Here is a 15,752-nt window from a genome sequence, read left to right on the forward strand (position 1 = left end):
ATGGTAATCAGTATCGCCTCCGGTCACGATTCTATTGTTTGCAGTCGAAATTGGACCCTTAGTTAAATGTCCCACATAGTTTCAATATTCTATTACCAATTGGGTTGTTATCGAAGATTTATCTGTTGACATATTCGAGGTAATTTATTTTCTGATGGCGACTGTCAAATGTTTATTTGTTTTAACATATTCTATTCAGTGACGCATTCGCGGAAATTACTGTATAAGTTTGTAAGTAATAATTGTTGTTTTAAAGCTTGAACTCTGTAAATTATAAATTTAAATCTGCACTTCGACTTTAATAAAATATGATCCCTTTTTATAGGACTTAAGGGTACGTTAGCTTAAGGTAAACTTCATTCAAATGAACTCCTTACAAAATTAATTGTCAATATTTTATTTAGGTACCTCAGAATCTTGAGTCTCACCGAGAAATGCCACAAGATGCATGTATGTACACATAACTCATAAGATTTTAAAAGTCAACGAGTTACCCGTTTTAATTCGGTAGTATCCCGACTTCCTCGACTACCTAATACAAAAACCATATTTCAATTCGAACCAGAAACCTAAGATCAGGGCATCCTAACAGTCCTCAGCTTTATAATATGAATGTATCAAATCTTTAAAATCGTTTTTCTTTAACAAAATAGACAATGTCCTCACGAATATCACTTAAATAACCGTTAGGTTTTTAAATGTAAATCAAATCGTAAAATGCTCGTAAATCGTATCACTACGACGTATGGATAAATTTAATGTTTGTGTTCATGTATTAGTCATCAAGTAAAAGTAGATATAAATATAAAATAATGTTACATCTTTCAGTGCGGACAAGACTCCAGTACCTGCTCACAATAAAGAAAGTACATATATATGTTTTTTAAAAAGAAAAGACATCATCATTAAAAAGAAAAGGATCATCTAGCACAACTAAGTTAGGCTAAGTAGCAAGCCCACCTTCGCTTATGTTTTGCTAATTTATTTAGTAGTTTTAACTGGACAAAAATAGGTTATTACACAATTTATTAATAAAACTTCTAAAATGATTTACAAACTGGCATAAGTTGCTCGCGACATGTTTAGCATATGCCTTATGTTTGCGTCATAAATAATAGTTTCAATTTAAAATGTGTTCTTATAATTGACGTAGAAAACAGTACAGTGGCGAATTGTACGAGTTCGAGTTCGGCTCTATGTTTTATTTTGTTCTATAATTAGTCTTGTTAAAGTATTTGTTTGGATAGTGCTTGTCTTAATAAAGTGTAAGTCAATGCAGCTTAAATCGTATGCAACCGGATGGTCGATATTGTAGAGTAAGAGCAAAAGCGTGCTGGCACGCAAATTCTCGTAAGATATGGATTGTATCGCGGAGGTAGAGGTTTCGAGTCAGGTGCAACGTTCGTTAGGTATAGACGATAAATATTCAGAGATGGTTTGCGTTGCTTTGATTGTATTAGTAAGAAGCTATGGAAGACTAGATTTTAATTGGAGTTAGAAAATTTATGCCGTATTTTTATAAAACTTATTTTGTTAGATATTTACTATACTGTGTTATTCATAGTTCGTTACCGAAAAGGTATATATTAAATTGTATGTATTTGCAAAATGGGTTATATTCCTAATAGACCTTAGGGAAAAAAATATTTATTTTCTCATAAAAAATATAAATTTACGTAACATGTATAATGTAAAACAATTTTGTTATTATCCGCGTAAACATTATCTGACTCAACGTCATCATAGGAACCTATCGTATTTTCAAAACTACTTATCATACGAAACTCGTTCTCTGTGTCGTTTCTTCTCTGTGGCACAGTGGTGAACGCGGACCACGATTAGAGGGTAGCGTGAATCGCCTCGCAAACTTGAGACAGTCCCGCCGCGCGCGCCGACTTGCAAACGTGTTCGCGAAATCATCGCATCTTCTACCGCTTGCCTTTTAAATACAAACTTTAGACGCTAGAATTTGCTCTATAAATAATCCTAACTGTGCGCCATGGTGCGGTGTCTGAATTCCACGCCATAAAACAGTTTAAAAATGTCAGCAATTTAGTCTTGGACTTTTGAAGATCTGTGTAAAAACATTGTTATATTAGACCAATAGAGTTATGTCAATGAACTTGTTAATCTTATAAGAACTCTTGAGTTTTTGTGTTACGTTTTTGCGTTCTTTGTGGTTTGAAATTCGAATTTGAACAACAAGTGGCCAAAACAAGGAAGTGTTATTAGGCTCTATTTCCGCTTAGGGGCTTAGTATCCCGCTTTATAAATGCAAAGTACCAGTTTGCTTTCAAGTTCACATCGATCTTATCGCCCATACCTCGTGTATTGGCAATGACGATTGTGATAAGCGTGTTTTTGGTTTTTATCGATAACCACCTCCTTGAGTCACGTATGCCATTTCATAACGCAGGTGTTTCTGTGATGTTATGTAAATAAAATAATTTGTGGAATAAGTGTAATAAATTAATACTAAGTCCGATTGCAATATTTTAAATTTAACTTTGGTGTAGTGCAAAAAGGTTATCAAAATCGTTCTATCACATTTTAATGAAGGTGATTTGTTAAAAATACATTTTTAAATTGTTATTTATAGTGCGTTAGTCGCGTTTATGTTGTAAATTTCCAATTGGACTATACAATGCACAATCAAAGGCGATTTAGTAATGGCAAAAGTGCAACGACTTCACCAGGAAGCTCTCATTTAAGGGTATGTAAATAATATAAGTGCGGGACAATCATTTTTAGCTTTTTGACAGTGTTACCTACAATAATAAAATGAGATTTATTTTAAATATTGTTTATAACTTAATAAAAGTAACAATATATAGTTGAATCAAAAAAATATAGAATATTAAATAAATCTTTTGTTATGGAAGAGCTGCGAACACTGACACAGGTATTTCTTTATTCAAAGGGTTCCCATATCTTACACATTTTAATGCATATCTACTTAAAATGAATATATACGCAAAGGAAATTCAATTGAGGCGAAGTGCGACATATATAGCTAGTTGGCGTAATATTATCTTCTTTTGTGTTACTAGCGAACTAAGTATTAAGTTCAATATAGAAACAGGGTTCGTAAGTCTACAATAACCAGCATTTATAATCAAACAAATAAAATCAAAACCGCACGATTGAAATACGCGGGTCATATGACACTGACACCAGCGCAGGCGCAGGCTGTAATTCTTATGTCAGGTTCCGTGAGCAAATGTCGGGGACAGTTTATTTTATGCTAATAATTGTATGTTTAATCTGTCTTAAACCGGATATGTAATAAAAACATATGATATCATTGCAGATTAATTTATTTCATATCTATTTTATATCTCGGGGATCAATTTAAATCATTAAATTAATATAAGATGAGATGAGCCCGATTATAGTCGAGGTAATGATATGGTCAGAAGTGATAGAATTACACAAGTCAACAAAAAAAATATTTTTCTTTGAGTCTGTTATTTAGTGAATATTTTCTGATTGTATACATCGAAAAAGAAGCAGAAACTCTATTTATAATAAATAAAGTTTGCTTTTGTACCTTTACACAATGTAAAACGAATATTATAGTGTTTTAGCAGTTTTTTTAGGAGCCGTTGCATAAAAGATACAGGAGAGGGGCAGGGGGGGCTGTAGGTGTGTAGTGGGAGTGACAAACTGTTAAAGGCAGTTCTGCTTCACAATGGAAATAAATTTCCATCTCTTCCCCTTGCTCATTCTGTAATGCTTAAAGAAAATTACGAGAGCGTTAAAATGTTGCTACAAGTTTTAAAATATGAAGAGTACGCCTGGCCAGTGATAGGAGATTTCTAAATGGTTGGATTTCTGATGGGAATGCAAGGCGGGTACACTAAATATCCGTGTTACATTTGTGTATGGGACAGTAGAGCCGATGCACTTCATTACCAGCAGCACTCATGGCCACAACGGAGCGAGTTTCAAATAGGACAACATAATGTCAAAAATGAACCGATTGTGAAGCCCGATCATATTTTAATGCCTCCATTGCACATTAAATTAGGTCTGATGAAGCAGTTCGTAAAGGCTCTGCGTCAAGACTCTGAGGCCTTTCAATATTTAAAATCATTTTTCCCGAAATTGTCAGAGGCTAAAATTAAAGCTGGTATTTTCATTGGTCCACAAATAAAGAAAATAATGGCCAGTGAACAATTCCTACAGCTCCTCAGTACCCACGAAAAACAAGCGTGGCTCAGCCTTAAAGCAGTGATTAATGGCTTTCTTGGCAACAGAAGGGCAGAGAATTACACGGAGCTTATTACTGATATGCTTCACAACTTCAAAGTTATGGGTTGCAGAATGTCATTGAAAGTCCACATGATACATGCTCATTTGGATAACTTTAAAGACAACTTAGGTGCATATTCGGAAGAGCAAGGGGAACGTTTCCACCAAGATGTAATAAACTTTGAAAAGCGTTATCAAGGACAATATAATGAAAACATGATGGGTGACTACATTTGGGGGCTCATACGAAAAAGTTCCAACTTACACAGAAGAAATACCAAGTCTGTTCATTTTTAAAGTCTTGTTTGTATTATTTTTTGTATTTGTGGGTTTATATATGCCGTCTTGTATAATTAAAGTCAATAAAAAAATGTGAATTCAAAACTGTTTTCCTTTTACATGTAATAATTGAAATTAAAAAATAGAGCTCTTTCATAAAAAATAAATTTCGTTGTAGTAACTACAAAAGCAAACTTTAATAGATAAAAATATTTTTTCTTTAATTAGTTAGGCATAAGTAATCAAAATCAGAGGTACAGAACGCAGACTCAAAATTCGTGTAGACCCGTGTTATTCATTTAATGACTGGCTGATAAATTAATGTTCCACCTGAATGAACATATATCATAGTTTTGCAATTTATTCTTAACCCTTACAGACGAGAGGTCCTGATTAGAACTTAACACCAATATGTATAACCATTATTACTCATACATTATATGCGTTCTTTATGGAATTAAAAGAACTCTACAAAACTTAATTAAAAATAAACTTTTAAACTGGTGTCTCAAAGAGATCTTTAGCGACTTCCGTTTGTAATTGTTTCTTGTATTTTAATTCCAAATAAATAACACTTGATCGTCAGTCAACTTCTGTTCAGAAAGATTATAATTTGTAAATAAATAGCGATTAGCTGGAGGCTCTATTATGACCCCGTGCATGGTGTATTATTTACCGCTCGACTAATAATCGGTTAAGCTTGCGATTTGAATAAATAATTGCGGGTTTCGAAATGTCTAAATACGTTCCTGAGTCGTGTACTTATAAATCAGGATTAAGCGTGGACAATAATAGTACAATACAATCGTAGGTGTAGGTCCATTCTATTGAAAAGGAATGAAACACGGTTGTATTGTGTTCGGCCAATAGAGCTTTGGTTTTAACGCAATTCCATTATAGATCTTGAAGGAATGCTTTTGTTTTTATTATTACTTGAAAGTGCGATTATTTTTAATACAACGTTATACTTATAGAAAACATCTCTTCAACAAGAATGGATTCGAGTGTTGGCGATTTTCTTCTTGACCGCTCTACGCCCTTGACTTGCGAACTGGTAGTAAATGTAAATTTAGAATCAATTTAACATCTTTTCTGTTGGCGTTCATAAGTGTACTTGTTTACCTATATATAAAGTTATTTTGAGTTTGAGTATACTTTAATTTTGGATGTCGCGCTTCTAAATCATACCATTGCGCTTTGACGATATTATGCTTGGAAAATCATAATTTATGCAGGACATATATGGCACTGTTGTTTTGTGACGCCCAGATCCTACAGACGTTTTTGTAATATTTGATTTAAAAGAGTATTCTAATACTTTGTCAGCTCTACGTGGTACTGTTAATACTTAAAAACTGTCTATTCAAAAGCGTTTTATGTCTTAAGATAGAATTGTTGAATTTGAAATATTTATGGAACAAACCACCATACGTAATATAATTTCTCTTGCAATCTAATTATAATACTTATTTTTTTCTGTATCTTGAGCTATATGAATACCTCTTAAACCTCTTATGCGTTTAAGAGCACAATAAACATAAGATTTACTCACAACTCGAATACCATTTTACTGTTAGACCGTATCTAAATCAGCGCCGGTGTCTCGCCTCGAAACTAATGTTGCTGTAGGCTACAAACAGCATTATTTCTCTTTAGTTGCCAAATGCTTTCCAAATGTTTCCTCCCACAGCGTTTCGGTATCCCAATCTGTAATCTATGTATATGTTTTTCATACTACAAAAGTAATCAGAAAGAATAACAGGCGGGTTTTTATTTTTCTTATATAATATGTTCATCTTGGATCGTGCCTAAGATGCACCGTCGAGACCTAGTATTAAGTGATATACTCGAATTATAAAATCCAATACTTTTTTGACATACGGGTTGTTATATTCAGCGCTCCAACCATGAAACTTACCATACTCTTACTGGAAAAAATCAATGACTTTAGGGTTGGTTGTCTGGAAGAAATCGCTTGTTAGCGATAAGGCCGCCCGTTGCCTTATAACTTTTGTAACCTGTTTTTTTTATTTTTGTTATGTGTATGTTTTTGATTAAGGTAATAAAGTATAAATAAATAAATTAATGACCAGAACGAAATTCCTTGTTAAAACCTTAACATCAACGTCATACAGATATAATCGTAATTACTTCAGATAATAGTTATTGCTTATACTAAATTCTTGACAAACCAATCTTAAAACAATAAAAATATATTAAACATTCTGCTATAACTCAAATGTTATCTGCTGGCATTTTGACATCAAATTACAAACAGATTTTATGAGTCATAATTTTAAGCGCAATATTCTGTAACCTTAACTCTGCCACAAAGGAATTCTCTCTGAGTATAGATTACTGAACTATCTATAAGAATACTTACAGCTCTGTAATATAGAAGGAGTTGCTAACTTATTGAAGATACTACTAATACTTTAAAAAAAACGATATGATAAAAAAGGTTAATTAAATGTTATTACGATTACTATGTGAACCAATTGTGTCTGTTTTAGTGTGATCCAAAATTCTCACGGAAACGTGGTGATAATTTCTACAGAATTCCGGAAGTACGGAATCACTAAATCCACTTTTGGAATCGCTACGTTCAGGCATAGAAACCGCAGTTAAATGACCTTGTTTTGTTATTCCAAGTATGTATTTCGCGGTCCCCCACCGGACACAACAGTTTCGTTGTTTAGTTTATCAAATCAGCTATAAGTATACATTGCTAATACTGGCCACTACACGCTTCAGTTTATTCTAGAATAAAACTACCTTTTAAAGGCGCATATGCTATATGCTAAGTTATGCATAATACAAAATGCGTTTTAAGCAAACACTCCTACTAGTTGTTTCTTACTGGGGTCTTAATTGATCAGTAGGTAACATATAATTTCTCTTACGTAAATCACAAACAAAGAGACATATCTGTCAATTTTTGACTTAACTAAGTCGGAACAATAAACAACAATTGCTTTCAACTAAATTTTTACTCAATCAGTGCTTCCGCTTTCACGAATACTTCCTGTTAGAGAAAAATAGTAGCAGATTAATATCATCAATGGATAGAGTCATAACTCGTAACAATACAAAAACACACGTACTAAATTATTTGTCGTAAATAACTTTTCTATCTATGATTTTATAAATCAAATAATAAATTTGCAATGGTCTTCTAATATTATACATTGTATTAAGAAATGTTCTACCATAAGCTAGCTAAATACACTATTGGTAATATTGAAACCATGTAAAACTTGTTGTTTGCTATGCTTGTAATCTAAACATTGAATAGACTATATTCTAAATTCTGACACGAACAACTTCATTATGCAGATATTGTAGCAGATAAGACGGAACTGTTAATGTTTAACTAATATTACAAGGAGGAAAGATTTGTACGTTTGTATGTATATGTATAAAATCAAAAAACCGGACAAATTTCAAAAATTTATTCACTAATAGAATGGCGCATTATCCCTCAGTAAAATCACCGATGTTTATTTTCAAATTATATAAAAAGACAAACATTTGTTGCGTAGAGATGTGGGGTCTCTCTGCATCTTCTACCGCATTTACCATGGAGAGTGTTCAGAGGAGTTGTTCGGATTAATACCTGCAGCTGAGTTTCGTCATCGGACGTCGAGGCAGAGTACGAAATTCCACCCGTATCACCTCGACGTCCGCCGTTCCACAACTGAGCGTTTTTCAAGGCAGTTTTTGCCGCGCACCACCACTTTGTGGAACCAGCTGCCCAGTGAGGTATTTCCGAACCAATTCGACTTAGGGTCCTTCAAGAAAAGAGCGTACCGATTCCTGAAAGGCCGGCAACGCACTCGCGAGCCCTCTGGCTTTGAGAGTGTCCATGGGCGGCGGTATCACTTAACATCAGGTGAGCCTCCTGCCCGTTTGCCCCCTGTTTTATTAAAAAAAAAAAAAAAAAAAAAGTAAACGTCCGTACGAGCACATGCAGAGCGTGTAATGTAAAATGTTAGTAAAACCTAAATCTGGTGTAGTACCTATTCAGGCCTATTATATATATATATATATATATGTAGTAAACAACTTTAATGAAGGAATAGGACTGATGTTGTTCACATTATTGTTAAGGAACAAGTTTTATTATAAATGCTCAAAATATAAGAATGCAAACTGTTTACAGTCTCGACTGTTTATTTAAATTGTTAAAACATTTCGCCATACTAAACAGTCGTTCTAGGAAATTATGAGCTTAGACGTTTTTAAATTCAAATCATATGTGTCCATTTGATTAAAATTCCGTTTTGTGAAGATGAAAGTAAAAAGTAACAGCGGACATATTTTGCAAGATAAATTCATAACGTAGAGACAGCCGGTATTTATATCTACAGCAATATTTTACGATGTCTGTGGTATTTCTTCTGGACGTTTCTTTGTTGTCATCTATGGTTGTATGCATGTTTTGTATTTACTCGTATTGTAAGCTAAATGGTAAACTATACATATTATCTGGCTAGTACACCAAGCCAAATTTAGTTCTTCTTTTCCAAAAGGTTCCACTTGATAAACAAATACTGGAAAGTGAAAAAAAATGATTAGCTATTAAAATGAAAAACTGCGTAACTTCTTTTTATATTTCTAGACCTCCTTCGATATTCTATATCGCCTTGAGAGGCGACCGCTGAGCTTGGCGAGAGAAATATTCGTTGCCGGAGTTTTTTAGCGTAAAATATTACCAATCTTATTCATAGCTATGAAATAAACGCAATTCAACATTCTTAAACTAATTGAGATTTATAGTGTGTTTATAATTACAATTCGTCATTATTTATTGTAGGCAATTTTTATATTGTGTTATCTTTAACTTGCCTTTAAAGCACTCATAGCAATTATTAACTAACCGGTGCCGATACAGTTATCTTAATAATAATGCTTTGTAATTCGCTATACTACATCTAATAAGATTTAAACAAAAACTAGATTGAGCCGGAACTAAGCACATTTACTAACAACGCGATCGTTTATGCGCTGAGCTCACGGAGCAACTCGAATTGACTTCAACCGTATTTTAAATGATTTAGTTGTAACTGCCAGTCCTAGTCAAAATATCGGTTATTCGTATAGGAATGTAACTTAATGAAAAGAATTTAGAAATTAGATTACGAATGTCAGTTATTTTACTGAAAAGTAATACTAAATTGACATTGACCGTCCTCAAATTAATGGCGTAGAACGGACGAGAGGAAGTGGCATTAATTTTACTTGAAACGGGCATAAAGTTAAAACTATTGCCACAAAAAAGTGGCATTAACTTCTCCGTCACTCTTTGAAATCGGTAAAAGTGCTCATTAGCAGAAGTATAACTATTTTACAAACTTTGGCCTCGAGAAAGTACTACTTAAAATTCTAATGAATTACGGGAGGTTTCAACAACCTATGTAAACTCAAAATTGTAATGGGTTTGATATTATATCAATGGATATGAATGGATATGAAAAAACAAGAATTCACAGATTTTTACAATCAACACATCAACTTGGGGAACGACAGGGAAAGAGCATAGCTTGGAGAAAAAATAGAAAATAGATGCGGGAGAAACTGTGTGTGAGTAGTTGTGTGTTGCTCGTTGTTGCGACTGGGCGCGAAGTTTCTACGTGTGTAGAGCGCCATAGAAACGTTTTAAATATTCCATCAGAATATTGCATGTTAGTTTGGTGCTAATCGATAGCTGACAAGCAATTTCTTGCTCGATTAAATTTTAATCACTTTGACGCGATAACAAGAATGAACTGGCTTATGAATTTCTGTTATTAATTAGCGTTATTTTATGTATTTTTTTCTATAATATTAAGAATGCATTTGTTTGAATTATAATTTTGATAAATATACGTATACATATAGATTCCTTGCCTTATAAAATATTCGAGTCAATGACTTGTGAATTGGGGTTTCCAAAAATTAATATCAGTACTAATCTGATTTGAGAAAAACGTTAATTTTTAGTATCCAATTTACTAAGGTTTGGTATAATGATAGTTAAATATAACGACAAAATGATTATAATAATGACTCAAGGTCTTGTGAAATAAGCCAACGAGAAAATGCAAGATTACTCTTCCATTACGACTTTTACATTGTTCGTGACATAATAATATCATTATCTACTACTACGTGAAAGGTACTACTAATTAAGATTTCTCTATAAATTCTCTGAAGGGACATCTTCTGATTTTAGTATCTATTAAGTCGTTAGTCGTTAAATATGTACTAACATACTAAGTGCGTCTAACGACCGTTTATTCTTCAGGTTCGTATATTATTATAGTATTAAAATAAATCTTGTTAATTTCTTATTCATATAGAAAATGTCTTGACAATATTACAGTGTGAATATTTGCCTGTTTCCTAACATCGTTTTACTTACCTTACTTATTTACCATAATTTTACTACTACCTTCAATACATACAATTCGTTATACGTCTAGCTCCGTATCTCTGAATATGTTTAATTAATATTTTTTATCTGAAGGAAAATCAATCCTTCGTGAACATGTAGATTTTTTTCTCTTTGACGTTCCAGTTTCCTGACGAACATTTCCGTTAGAAGCGAATGTTAATTGCGGACAGAGTTCCTCAGAATTGCAACTTTGACATCGGAATTAGATTATATCGTCGTATAATATTAATATATACGTACATATATGACAATACATTGACTAAAAATTCCATATAATATAACCTTTTGAAGCTTTTATTTTTGCGAAAGCTTTGAGTTAACGTTATTCAAAATATTTTGGTCCCATCTGTTTGTAATTTGTAAAATTAAGAGAATGTACACGAACTTCGAACAGGATGTCACCGAATTGAGACTTACATCAGATCTTAATGTTTCAATGATTTTCGTATGCAAATTACTGTTTTCGGCCTTTTTTGTTTAATGTACCAAATACGAGAACATTATTGAAGATATAAAAATTATATTGATCTTGTTTATCGCACGGTGTCTCTGTATCACGTTTATGGACTCCAATTAATTTAAACATATGTACTGTAAGACTAAAGTATTATATTGTTATCACTATGTCACAAATAAATTGTTTGGTTAAGTAAAGTTCATTTATTAAATGTAGGACCATAATCAGACATAGTTTATAGAAACTACCACATTTTTTTTATAATTACTAAGAGTAGGGGAGACCGGGTACAAAAGTAACGGCGGGTCGAAAGTAACAAATGCTCTCTAGATTCATCCAATGGTCGCACATAGCTTCGCCGCCGTCAGGCGATAGCTGAAAGCGCCCCCCTCATTTGTAGTTAGTCGCCGTGTACTTAAAGCACTGTTAGGTTGTGTGAGAGGATACTACGTGGTTTTACAAACCAAAAGTAAGTTTTTCGATATTTTGTTATTTAATGTTTACATAGTCGTAAAAGGATGGTAGTAATCTGAATTTTTGCATATCTATTTTTGATTAGATTGATTGTACATTGTTTAAATTTGTTTTTGTTTAGCACGTTCCGTTTTTAGGTTATATTTCATGTTTCAACAAAAATGAGGAAGGGTACAAAAGTAACATAGTCCTATGGGTACACAAGTAACAAGTTACTTTTGTCCCCGTAATGATTTAATTACCTTTACCCCAACAGAATGCCGCGACAACGCATAAGAACAACTACACGACACATAAGTGTATAGAAAAGCGGCGGATAATTTTTTTACTGAAAGGTGGCACGATAGTCTGGAAATGGCTGGTAATGAATGGTTGACGGTTTTTTAAAACGGCACCCGAGCCTCTGTTTGAGATCTCAGAGTTTTAACGAACATAATGTGAGCAAAGTTTTTGATAATCTTGCTGAGGTAATTGATAGGTACAAATTTGATCCAAAAGATATCTGGAATATGGATGAGACAGGGGTCCACTGTCCAAACATAGCACGATTGTTGCTCAAAAAGGAACTGAACAAGTAGGTGCAGTAACCTCAGCAGAACGTGGAAGATTAGTAACTGTTGCTGTTGCGATTAATGCTCAAGGAGGACACATACCTCCTTTTTTCGTATTCCCATTGAAACAATTCCAAGACCACATGATACTTGAGGGACCTGTTGGTTGTGCCGGAGCTGGCAATACCGGATGGATGCAGAATGCAGAACTTTTACTTTTTACATAAATACTTGTTGATAATAAACAAGTATTACATATAATATTGTATTAATTACCAACCTCTTCTTCTTGTTACTTTCGACCCACAACGTGTTACTTTCGACCCGCCTACGTGGTCGAAAGTAACAACTGACGTTTTTTTTTAACTCTCTGTTATTCATATAAAACACACCATAGTAAAATAAATCGAGCTGCTAGTGTAAAGAACATAAACTGAATTTATATATGGTTATATTAATTTAATGACAATATTAAAACCTAGCCACAAATCAAGTGTGAAGTACAAAGTGTTACTTTTGTACCCGGTCTCCCCTACTTTTGAATTGCTTCTATTTTACTGTAGCATAATTTATTTGATGCCACAGTGTAAACTTTTTTTTAATTGCAATTGTGATATGTGTGCAATGTTTGTTTATTATTCTAAAAAAAAGCTCTATAACATTTGATGAACTCTTTGTTTTTGCAAAATAATTTATACATGAGAGCGTAACAAGATTTTATATAAAGATATCCTTATGATAGATATATCCTTACGTTAGATATTTTACAAAGTTAATTAATACTTATAGTCACTAGTACTTTAAGTGCCTATTATATAAATTGCCTTTGTACTTGCCTAACAATTCTAAGCGCAAGCTTTACGAAATGAGTGTGTCAGGCCAGCATGCCATAACCGTTCTTGATACGAGACCACCGCGCCACGTAATTAATAACGTGTTTGCAAATTATACCTCAACCGGTTGACAGTTAATAGGAACCCGGTACCCACCACTGAACACAAATTACTTTCTCATACGACCCGCTTTGATTGATGTTGACTAAAAATGACAAATTCACTGAAGCTTGTAAAACATTCGAGTTTAACACGGTCGGGTTAAATTAAGCTGGATGATGCCTAGTTTTTCGGCGACCAGGCTGTTCGCTTTTTAATTATCAAACTAATTTTGCTGTTCTGATCATTAAAAGTATAAGTAAATAAGCGACATATGCCTAACCAAAACTATTTTTCTTGCATTCAGTCTGTCTTCTGATGAGGCCGATTAAGCATTTCCTTTGGGGAGTCATGGCCAATTCACCAAATGCTTTAGCTTCATATTCCGCTACTGGTCCTTTGTCCACTCCAATCTAATAATGCCCCAAAAAATACATTTAGCAATTATCATTATTAATATCTGCTTCTATAATCTATGATATGCATAGATAGTAAAGTCTGAAAACGACGATATTAGATTATCTTTAATCCACCACTATCAACAAGTTCTTACTTGGTAACCAATGTCATATAAACTATATTAGTGCAATTAGTTTTTATTTAATTATTCGTGCGAATCGTGGTTTATGTTGCACACGCCCTCGAGAGGGGTGAGCTTTGGTCCGATCGGGGCATATGCCCCCTTCGGCTGGTGTTTGTGTTCGCGCCCAGCTGATACAGGCCGGTACGGGGGCGGATGTATAGTAGTAGTATGGATTCCCGGGCACTGCCTCACCCACTGCTTCGGTAAAAAAAGCTGTTTCGGAGGCAGCGCCCGCCAAAAAAAAAAAAAAAAAAAAAAAAGTTTGTACTCTAACCCCACTAAACAGGACGTGCGGAGTCGAATGCACTCACTCCTGAACTGATAGCTCTAACCGTTCCAGAGATAGCTTTCCCAAAACCTTGCTAATTACTTACTAATCACCACCTTATCAGTTACTATTTCCTGCACGAAATCCCCACTCATTATCTAATTACTTAATGACTCAGTACGAATGCATCGTTATCTACTTTCCTACATTCACTAACCCGATCTATGGCTCTAAAAGAAAAATAGAATAATATAATATAATAAACTAAATCTAACCTAACCTAACCTACGGGTCTAAGCAAACAACAATAAATATACCTACATTAACACCATTATCTATAATAAAATTAGATGTAAGGGTTACATATTTAAATAAAACATTTTTATTCCAGGTATTTATCTTTTATTTATATGTCCATTATATTTCTATACAAATTTACTAGCACCGTATCATTGTTCTCTGAGTCACACGTAAAATTTCTAAGGAAGTCTTCTAATCTCATCCCCCTGAACTTGTAATATATGTATACCAAACAGTACTCTCCGCACACCGCCGATAGGTAATCCTGAACCGTAAGGTTATTGTATCTCCACATGCAACAATTCCTCCTTAAAAATCCTTCTATTGCTTCAATAGGTTTACGTCCAAACGAATCAAAGTATTCCCCAACTCTTTCGACGTTTATATGAATAGCCACCCAATGAGACCCCGGCTGTGAATCAGGGTCAAGATTGCATATGATAAGTGCTGGCACCTGAGCATACATCGGCAATCGATTTGAAGGATATACGTTGCTCTGGAGGCTGGGATGTATTCTACGAAGACTCATTTGCACTTCTAGTGTGTTCATAGTTTAATACGCGTTTACTCCCCTACTCTTTCACTCTCTTACTGACTACATTTATTACTATCAATTCATATTTGTACCAATGTATTTAAACACACATAATATGATCTCAACGTAAGTAATGAGTCTCTTTGTAAAAAAAGTAATGAAGGTAAATAAAAACCATGTCATATTCGATTACATTGTATTTTATTATTCTTAATATTATAATAATTACATAAGTGATTGCTTAACTACTATAATCCACACATACATTTCTGTTCTTATCTATTTCTATAATATTTGAAAACTCTGCGTAAACTACACAGTTAATTGTTTCAGTCAATGCGCTCTCGAATCTTACTTCCATTCTTACACTACCATGGCGTACAAGATTCCAATGCACATTAGAGTTAGCCGACAAGTCAGGTGTTAAATCAAAAGCTAGTAAACAGTATCCATTTGAATATTGTTCCCTCGATATTCCATTACCTTCGTTAAGAAAATGTATACCGGTGCCTGAGTACAGGGTGTGGTATGCGCTAGTAAATACATCGTTTGGAAATGATGGTTGTAACGATTTTGAAGGTATCTGTTGACCATCTATATATAGGCTAAATGAGCAAATACCAAAATTTTCAAAGTTGAAAGGATTTTTAACATAACTACCGTTGAATGCTGTATTATTCACA

At 33.8% G+C, this 15,752-nt stretch overlaps 1 protein-coding gene across 4 annotated transcripts in view; it reads left to right on the forward strand.

Annotated features, from left to right (window-relative positions):
* LOC125056971 (tensin) overlaps nt 1-15,752 on the forward strand; it is a 114,770-nt gene that overhangs the window by 27,822 nt on the left and 71,196 nt on the right. Inside the window, exon 1 of one of the 4 annotated variants that reach the window (XM_047660359.1) lies at nt 1,886-2,713. The exons of the other annotated variants lie outside the window; for them this stretch is intronic. Coding sequence (XP_047516315.1) covers nt 2,645-2,713 — 69 coding nt within the window. The 5' untranslated portion in view covers nt 1,886-2,644. Of the gene's footprint in view, nt 1-1,885; nt 2,714-15,752 lie in introns of those variants that run through there. 4 annotated transcript variants of the gene reach the window in all.

Source organism: Pieris napi, chromosome 15 (assembly GCF_905475465.1).
Source record: "Pieris napi chromosome 15, ilPieNapi1.2, whole genome shotgun sequence".
Classification (NCBI taxonomy): domain Eukaryota; kingdom Metazoa; phylum Arthropoda; class Insecta; order Lepidoptera; family Pieridae; genus Pieris; species Pieris napi.